Here is a 9,735-nt window from a genome sequence, read left to right on the forward strand (position 1 = left end):
TAATATTTAAGCAAAAGTTAAATGTTGAAGTTGGTCTACAAGGAGCTTTTTTCAACCACTGGAAGTACTTTCTGTTTTTTTGAATCAAATTAATAACATAGTCACATAGTTTATATGTATAATGTGGAAAGCAATTTGTAAGATAATATAGTCAAATACTGGATATTTGAGGCTAATAACGACATTTAGAAATTATATAATATGCTACAACAATATATCATCTGTTGCATAACCTATAAAAGCTAATTGTTATGATATTGCACATTGGATTAAAAATATTTCAGAGGGTTCAAAATCAATCACTTGCCACTTTAGAGATAAATAAACCGTATTTAGTACGAGTTTACTGTGTAGAAAGAAAACCAAACTCACTCACAAACGTCAGTAATTTTATTCCAAACTTGTAAACAAACATTTTCATCCATCTTACACTCAATAAAGATGTAGAAGACCTGAGCTTTCCAGTCTCTTACATTGACTTTAAAGTAATCCCTGAAACAACACTAATCTTTCCTAAGATTAGCATCTATTATTTCTCTTTTCGATAACACATTTAAATCTATCGTGTTGTAGTTGTAGCAGGTGATGCAGTTACAAGTATATGGGTTTTCATTTTCATTTGAGGAGTTACCGTGTTGATCTATAAACAGAATATTTTGTAAAGTGGACCTTTAAATCGATTTCTTGCTTAATGGGCATCATACTATGAACAAAGGATTTCCTGAGTAATATTATGTTCAAATATTTTTGGACTATGCATAGGTACCTCTGCTATCAAACGCAGTACTTGAACCACTGAGAGTTGTGTGTCAGCCATACAGAACTCTGGTACTTTTTGCATATACTGAAGACGGAATTAGCCTCGTTCGGGGGTTAGAAAATGATATATAAAATTGAATGGAGATCGATTTGGGGATTATACCTTTGAGGCTCAGTAAAACATAACTGTAAAATCTAAAGTGACTCTACCTTTGGCCTGGTAGTGGTGTTTAAGGAACAGCCAGAAACAGCAGCACATTTGTTTTAGGGATTTGTCTTGTTTTCAGGACAATGAACTTCGCAGCTACGATTTACTTCCTGTTTCCGAATCATTGCTGAGCTGTTTGAAGTATGAACACTCTGCTTAATAACATATTTACACAGATGCTGCATGTGATGAAACAGGAAGGGCAGATCAATTTCATAGATGTGGAAAAATAGGCTTTTGACTGAAGTTACATGTGTTCAGACAACGAGCTACTGGAAATGGACCAGCTGATGGTGGTACGGGATGTCTCCACTTCCACCTCCATCAATGAGCTGATTTTGGTAACAGTTTCTGTTTGTTTAGGTGCCATTACACCCACTGCAGAGAGGAGGCATTAAAAACTACAAGAACTGTACAATAGCTGAAACTAGCTGCAACGTCAGTGCTTTGCCTTATAAAATGCATATACAGTATAATATAACATATTATGAAATATCCCTTTTTGTAGAGGAGCGAAACACATAGTTTGAAGACCTCTCCTCTCTGTGTTCAACATTGTAAACAGTCCATGACTAACTATTACATATATCAATTTGCTGAAGGCCTTTGCTCACATACAGTATTTGTCATTAGTTATCCTGCATAAACACCATAATGGCACGCTACCTGGAAATCTTAACAATTCACAGATTGACAAAGTCCCCACAAATGTACAATGTTTTCAAAATAAAATGATGAACGTTCCATCTCCACGTGACTTTTTTTACTAATCCAATCTTTCGCAGATGAAATAAGAAACGGTCACATGTCACTAAATATCTCCCAGTTAGGATGAAAATTACTTCACACCAAGCAAATTCAAGTGGCTCCAGTTTTCTCCTGTTCATCCAAGGCCAAAGTTTAAATCCACCAATGGGTTTTAATAGTTTTGAAGTTTCCTTTTTCTTCTGTTAAATCAGTCTTTAGAGTCGCTAAGACCACAAACTCGTTTCTCATGTTGTGACAGAATCACAGTAAAATTCTCAGTGGAAAACAAAGTGCTGCCTCATTTTTGGCTTGATGAACGTTTGGACCCCTTGGGTTTTTTATCTTGGTCTTTTTGCTTTTCCTGCTTCTTCACTCTCTTTTTCTCTTCCTTGGCTTCCTTGTACTTCCAGACAGGAGGCTCCAGGTAGCCCTTCTCTCTTTTCTTCTTTTTCTCTTTCTTTGGAGTGGGCTCGCCAGATCTTGTCACTTCAATCTTAGGAATACAGCCCGAGGGGAAGATGCTGTTCCTGTGTGCTATGCTGCGGGGAACGAAGCTTTTCATGCCACCTGAGGCCAGGCTCTCCCTGCGGCTGGAGTCCTGGCAGCATGTCAGAGATACGGAGGTGGCTGACACAGCGGGAGGAGAAGCTGAGGTGATGGAGCCGTTGCTGTGGGATACTGTGCCCTCCTCCAGCTCCTTGATGCTGTGCTTTTCGAGCAGTTCGGGAACGGCAAACCGTCGCTTGCCAATCTCTGGAGGGCTGGTGGGACAGAGAGGACGGCAGCCAGTGGCTATCAGGGGGCTGTGGATGCTTGTGGTCATTCGCACCATATAGTCCATGACCCCATTGTCTTGTGGGTCCTGAGGGAAGCTGAAAGTAAGGCTGTCTTTTAGACGCTGCCTCAGTTTCTGACTGGTTGATTTTGGGGCGGTGGCCTTTGCCACCAGTGGCTTCAGCTCAGGCCACTCGGGCATGTAGCTTTCACAGAAATGCTCAGCGACAGGATGAGCCTGCAGACGGCGTATTCTGTTCAAAGTTTCAAACCTTCCTGTCCTCAGGACCCAGTCCTTCAGGCCTCTCCCTTGGACCATGTCCATTGCATTCATATCAGCACCTGTGCATGAGAAAAAAGCAGAAAACAAGGAAACAAGTTATTGGACGATGAGAGAAGTGAGGAAATCAAATGCTGCCTAAACAGTAAAATGACCCCACCATGTGGTTGCTTTTAGAGCCAGTATTAGAAATGCAAGCCCCTTGCCAATAGACTTCCTGATCAGCTGAAAACACTGCTGTTGCCACAGTAATGGTGTTGTTTCTGCTGTACCTCAATTTGAGCCAAACTAGTTAGAAGGGTATGTTACATGATACTTGGTGAAAATAGCCAGGAATGCAAAGAGGGTGTTTTGGATTCCTCAGGAGCAAAGCTACTCCCTTTGCCACGGACGTTGGCCTTTGTAACTTAGCAGACCTTTCAATTGCACAGAAAGCAACATGACAAACACATTTCTCAAGTGCCATAAACCCACCATGCATTAGCAGGGCAGACACACACTCCTCTCTGCCCTGCAGGCCTGCCTTGATGAGGGCAGTGAAGCCACGGGGATCCCTGACCTCAGTGTCCACGCCAGAGTAGAAGTTGAGGATATAGTTCAAAATGGTGATGAAGCCTGAATTGAAATAAACAACCACATTATGTTTCTGGGGTATTAAATTGAGACCTGATGTTGAGTTTATGTGTTATTACGGTATGACTTCAAACTTACCTGCCTGGGCAGAAATCATGAGGGCAGTATTTCCATCATTATCTTGCTGGTTGATGTCTATTAATGGACATGTATGCAGCATGGTGACAATATCGACGAAACCCTTTGCCACAGCAAACATCAGTCCATTCTGACGAGGAACAAGGTAGAAATAAAGTGGCCTTTGTTAAAATCTAACTGTACCTATATGTACATCTGTATATATATATATTTGTATCTACATATACAAAAATAAACTCCTCACCCTGCCATTGATGTCCATCTCATTGGCCTCTTCTTTAGTGACTCCTCTCTCCAGCATGCTGCACAGGGATGTGGGGTCGTTCCTGGCACAGGCCTCGTACACTGTTTTAGCCGGCTCTCTGGGATCTTCCTCCATTTCATAGTCGGGAAGCACCGAGTCATCGGAAAGCACACTCTCTGAGTCCGAATCATCCAGGAGGATGTCGCAGTCATCGGATGGGCCTTCGCCCAGGTGGGGGTCATCACATGCAGTGGCCATTGGACCCCGCACTCTGCCTTGGATCATGCCTCGGTGTCAGGTCTGCTGTCCACTATTCGCATCTTGAATAGAAAATTTAAGAAAATGAACACGATTTCTTGATTATCTTTTTCCAAATTTTTTCTCTGAGCCATGTGACAGCTATGCACTTCCTCTGAGTTCTGAGTAGCCAAATCGGGGGGTGTGGACGGGCATTAATTCTAACAAAAATGAAAATATAATGTTGGAACAGATTAACATATCACCTTTAAATACTGTCTGGCCCAGTCACACAGCATGGAGACTGTGGAGTGCTCATTTTCAATTTAGATAGATGCTACTGCTACAGTGGGGGAATAGCGGCTTTAACAGACACTAAACAAATACTGTGGTCGGTGGTCACACGCTGCTGATTTCATTTGAAGTTGTACTGCATATTATATTGTGCTCATCCCAATAAGAAAGGTTCTGTTGACTGTGTCGACATTTGTGTACAAAAGATACGTCACTACAACTAGCATCTAGTTTAGGAACATGCATGATTTGTTCTCCATCCATCCATGAGGGTTGCTGACATTGGCTGAGGGGGCGGGTACACCCTGGACAGGTTGTCAGCCTATCACAGGACCAGCATACAGAGACAAGCAATCATTCACACTCACATTCACACCTACGCTCGGTCTAGAGTCTCCAATTAACCTCACCCCCAATCTGCATGTGTTTGGACTGTGGGAGGAAAACCCACAACCTCCACAAAAAGACTGAACCGCGATTCAGACCGGGAACCTTCAATGACTTCTTCTCCTCAAATCAAAAGTCTCAGTAGATGTTTGACTGCGAAACTACAACAAAACAATGGCAGCCTCTAAGGTAAGCATGCTAAATCGATCTGTTGACCTGAGAGCGCCTTGACTAAGGCATGATGCCTAAAGTGGATGAGGAGCTTCATCTCTGCTCAGCCCCTCTGCTGAGATGTAAGTCATTTACAAGGCATCCGTATCATTGCCTGCGCAACATGCTTTGTTTACCAGTGTTTGGAATAGAGTAGGAGAATAGTTATTATGACTGAGAATTTACAAGTAATGCCCCCATATGTAGGCTAATTAAAACTCAATTGTATAAAATGGTGCAAGCCATATTTACAAATTAACAACAGGCAGAGTAATGACCGACAAACAGTGTTTGATTTCAGCAGGAGCCCAGTCTGTGACAGTGATGGCAGGGAAGGCATAGCAGGAGGAGTTTACTGGGTTGAGAAAGGCCATATGGTGCCGGAAGCAACGGGAGGCCAGTGTAGTGACAGCATCTGTCATGGTGTCTTAAGCGTGTCACGCTGCTCTGCACTTCAAGTACACTCCGGTTCTCACGTTGTTTACAATTTGTGTTTGCATGTATGTAAATCAATAACCTCCAAACACACTCATAAAATGTGTTGTGATCTGTTGGGATTGACTTATTCCCAAGGAGCTGCAGATGAAAGAGAGAGAAAGAACTTGGCTGCTTTAATGTGCATCAGTGGATGAATTGAACCTGTAAAGCAGGGAGTCCAATGAGTCTCTACGCTGCATACATCATTAAACCAAATCACACAGATAATTGTTCGCACAGAATTAGTTTTGCACCTGGTGACAATTATATGTTAATGCTAAGTTATTAGCCTAATAGCATTGTTTGGATAATCTGTCGTTAGATGTCAGATAGAACTGCTCAACTCCTCTAATCCCGCAGACATATGTTTCTGTTTCATCTCTCGCAAGAAATAAATGAGGATTATTATCACAAACATTTTCTCTCTCTTCTTCCTCCTTCTGCACAAACATAGAAAGCTCTCACTTTACTCTGCCACAGTGGCCTAAACGTCTGCTGCAGTCCAAAATAGTAATAGTCAAAAGTCTCACCCTAAAACAATCCAGGGATTGTTGGTCCTCTTCGCTCTTTGTTCTCTCTTTTAAAATTTGCTCTTGTTGATTAAACCATCCTCATGTCTTTGACCTCCACTCTTCCTGATGGTTCTTGGTGGAAACTGGTTTCAGTTTAAGTTTCCCAAACTGACTCCAGCTCGAGCCGCCCCCCTCCCTCCATGTATCCCACTGGCCAGTTAGCTCTCCTCATCAGCAAGCAATCCGTCCAGGTCCCAACTTAGACTCCGCTGTCCTAAGTCAGGCAACATGCTCTGTCCCTCTCATCCTGATTACAGAAGATTTACGGATTAAGAGAAAGAAACAGACAGAAGCCAACCTTGCTCCCCTTACAGTCTGTTGAGTTTAGTCTGCTCTCCCTCCTGCTTCTCCCCCGCGCTCGTCTCCACTGCTCTTTCACAATCTGTCCACTCACAGCTCTCGTCTGCCCATCTGTTGTGTCAGAGCAAACCTGTATGACTGTCCAAATAAGAGCTTTGACGGAATCATGGAAGTTATGGTTTCCAAATCTGCTCTGCTGCCAAGGACCCCCTGCCTGAGTCATTTCAGTCTGTGCAATGGGAGACAGCGCCTTGGGCCGGGGTTTTTCCCATGGAAATCCATTTACTGGGACAACAATCTAACTCTGCTCTTATTCTAAGCCAGGGGGCCTTGGCAGTAATTATTCCCATGACAGGAATGACACACATACATGCTCAAACACATGGCACGCACAAGCACAACTCCTTAGTACACCCACACAGGCATTGTGGAGAAAACAACTGATCAGCATACTGATGTGATGAAACATCTTAGAAAATGTTTGTGGAAAACTTGCACAGACGAGTTCAATAACAGAGTAAGAAGGGCCTGCATGTTCTCTATTACAGTTCTTCTATTTTTGACTTTCGTTAATCTGGTGACATTGTTTTTTTCTCAACAAAACTCGTAAATAATCTTGTATTCAAGTTGTAAGAAACGTGGCTCTCTAAAAACAACCTCTTATTTTGAGGTCCGAATCCCTTATGTGAACAGGAATAGGAGTATCGTGTCAACAGGTTTATTCATAGCACCGCAGGGACTCAAGCACGTGGTATCAAAGGTGCATGTAAACAGATTAACCCTCATGTTGAAGTGGAGTGAGGCCAATCAGTGACTTTGTACATGTGAATGCAGCCTGGATTATGCAACAGCTCCTCTCTGTTGTAGAAAGGTCGACCGCCCCCTTGTGAAACTACCGGGACGTGCAGTACCAGGATGTGAGGTTAGAGTTACTGTGTTGTAGGTGAGCAAGATATTTAGACTAAAATAGCCCCAACATTAATCCTCACTGTAGCTTTCAGCTGCTCTCTACATCACCTCCAAATATATCTGTCTAGTTTGCACAGAACTCTTCATTTGACATGAGTGGAACGGTTTGTCGTCAAATTCTGTGCCCGTATAAAATTATTGTGATATCAGTTTGTCTGTAGAGCCCCGTTCTGGCAGTGTAAAGCCACTGTGACAAATTGGATTCCCTTTGAAACAACTTTTTGAGAATTATAGTTGCTGCTCTGTCTGAAGAATTAACCAGAGATGTCACTGACGCTTAAACACCTCCAACGACGTCATCCCTGCTGGAGCCCGTCAAACGCCTCAGCCATTTCCTTATTAGAGGCTGCCCCCGTGGCAAAGAACCATTAGATCGGACACAGAGCATCACTCTAACTTCAACTACAACTCGGAAGGTGCTATGTTTAGACACAAGGGCCTGAGTTGTGTCTCGACTCTGTACTGATATGAAACACAGGAAGAGGAAAAAAGAGGGACCTGCTTAGGGGCAAAGATTTATCGCTTGTGAGGCCAAAACAGAAAAAGGAGCTGATAGGGAAAGGGAAGTGTGTTTGGCACACAACAGGGCAGAGTGTAGTGGTGTGTGTGCGTTTGTAATTTTCCTTTATCCTATTAGCAACACAAGAATGACCTCTCTGTGGCACCAGATGGGGGCAGTGTAGCACACAATGCATGCTCCAACATGAGGTTGTAGTTTTCCCCCCAGAACTTAAAGCTTTTGATTTTTACAAATGATCATCAAACTTGTGGTGTATGAGTAAAGGAACATTTTGTCCTGATTCCCACCTCCCGATAACACTCACACTTTCCTTATAGGGTCAGAGTTATTTTCCTCCCGATTCTGCAAATCACTCACTCATCGCTGCAAATGGCAGCTCAGTCTTCTCCCCAGACACCACGGTACCCACCAGAGGTCAGTGGCAGAGCAGGAGAACTTGGAAAGAGGCTTGGGAAGCAATGAACTAAGTTTAGCCGGCTTAGTGACTGATTCTAAAGTCAGTGCTCAGCTAATTTTAGATTGTTGGCAGTCTCTCCACCGCCGCTCCTACCAGCACCTTCTCTGCTCAGTAGCAGTTTTCTATATGCATTATTTTTAAAACATTTATTTTTATTATGCGGAGTGAAGACAGACTGCTTTTACTGCTAATTTGAAAGCATTGGAAACCCCTCGGGTAATCAGGTGAATGAGAGGAAGCAGGGAGGAAGCAGCTAAATGTGTTATGCAAGGCAAGAGGGGGATTTTTGGATGATTTGGGAAAAGTTATTATGAGGTGAAGTGGAAGTTTGTGGGGTTTTACTTTTTACTCATGCTTGGTCAAAAGTGCATACTGAGCAGATGTATTGTTCAGTGCCAGAGAACACACACAAAAAACATCAAACATAGAGAAGTATGGAAATGAGAGCACCACAGATCAGTGTATAACTCTCTCCATCATAAATACTTAACATTTAAATTATTTTTGAGATGAAGCCCAAACAGATGACAAGTTTATACAGTTAATTTAATATAACATCTTTCACAGAGCGAGTCACTGTTGTAAACTGTTGAAATTTAACAATAAGAGACAGAGAAAGCGTTTTTGCTCAAATAAAAAAAGTAGGAAAAGTAGAAAAAAGGCAGATTGAATTTATTAGTTTTTATGTGATGAGATCTTATGTCAATAGGAAGGACATTCCAAAGTGTCTTGCCATGGCTTCAGATGTGCAATCACCTTTTAATCATGTGCGAGGGACAACTAGTAAACTCTGCTCACAGGACCTGAGTGACCTACTGGTGATGTAAGGTAGCAACAGGTTGGAGATGCACCTAGTTCCCTGGCCATGGTTCGATTAGCTTAAAATGAATTCTGAAGCCAGAGTACAGAATATGGAATGGGTGTGATGTGCGTCATCTTGTTGGATCCGGTCAGTAGCTTTGCAGCAGCAGCATATTGGACAATTTGCAGGCGTAGACAATTTACTGAGGCCGGTGAAAAGGGACAGTAATCGAGTCTGGGAGATATAAACGCGTGAATCATCAAGTTAACAGATATTGCAAGGTGATTAAGCAGATTTTGTAATAACTCTGAATTCATTTGGTCTTCTTGCTTTAAAATACCAGAAATACAAACCTCTACACATATGAAGATCATCTTGTAGTTTTATTTCATATTGAATCTAAATGACTAAAGTATTTCAGTTCAAAATGTATAAAAAACCCTCAACCACAGAGACAACTGCGCTTTTGTTTATTTTTTGCTAAATTATATATAAAATCTAATTTCCATTTCCTATGAATTATCATGCAGAATAGGATTCCTACTTTATAAAACTGTAAAATGCCTCAGGGTTCATGTGCCATTTCATTCTATTATCAAGTCATCACAGGCTCATAGGCTCCTCTTTTGGCAGCTCGGGTTGGGATAAAGCGATTCTGATGTCCACACAGTCTTGACCTTGTGCTAATGGGGGGTGTTAGTGATGTGGAAACTTTAAACGAACACAAAGTAGTTGGTGAAAGCAATCCCTGCTCGACTCAAATCTTCACGTCTCCCTTTGCACTTTT

General features: G+C 42.3%; 1 protein-coding gene across 1 annotated transcript; it reads right to left on the bottom strand.

Annotated features, from left to right (window-relative positions):
* Positions 1–372: 372 nt before the first annotated feature.
* On the bottom strand, positions 373–6,229 carry ankrd33aa (ankyrin repeat domain 33Aa). Its single transcript, XM_035158295.2, has 5 exons — positions 5,859–6,229; positions 3,724–4,043; positions 3,480–3,609; positions 3,243–3,383; positions 373–2,830 (listed from the first exon to the last, which is right to left on the bottom strand). Exons 2-5 carry the CDS (start codon positions 4,006–4,008, stop codon positions 2,013–2,015), a joined length of 1,374 nt encoding a protein of 457 aa, XP_035014186.1. The 5' UTR covers positions 4,009–4,043; positions 5,859–6,229; the 3' UTR covers positions 373–2,012.
* Between the last annotated feature and the right edge of the window lie 3,506 nt (positions 6,230–9,735).

Source organism: Hippoglossus stenolepis, chromosome 6 (genome assembly GCF_022539355.2).
Source record: "Hippoglossus stenolepis isolate QCI-W04-F060 chromosome 6, HSTE1.2, whole genome shotgun sequence".
NCBI classification, from domain to species: Eukaryota; Metazoa; Chordata; class Actinopteri; order Pleuronectiformes; family Pleuronectidae; genus Hippoglossus; species Hippoglossus stenolepis.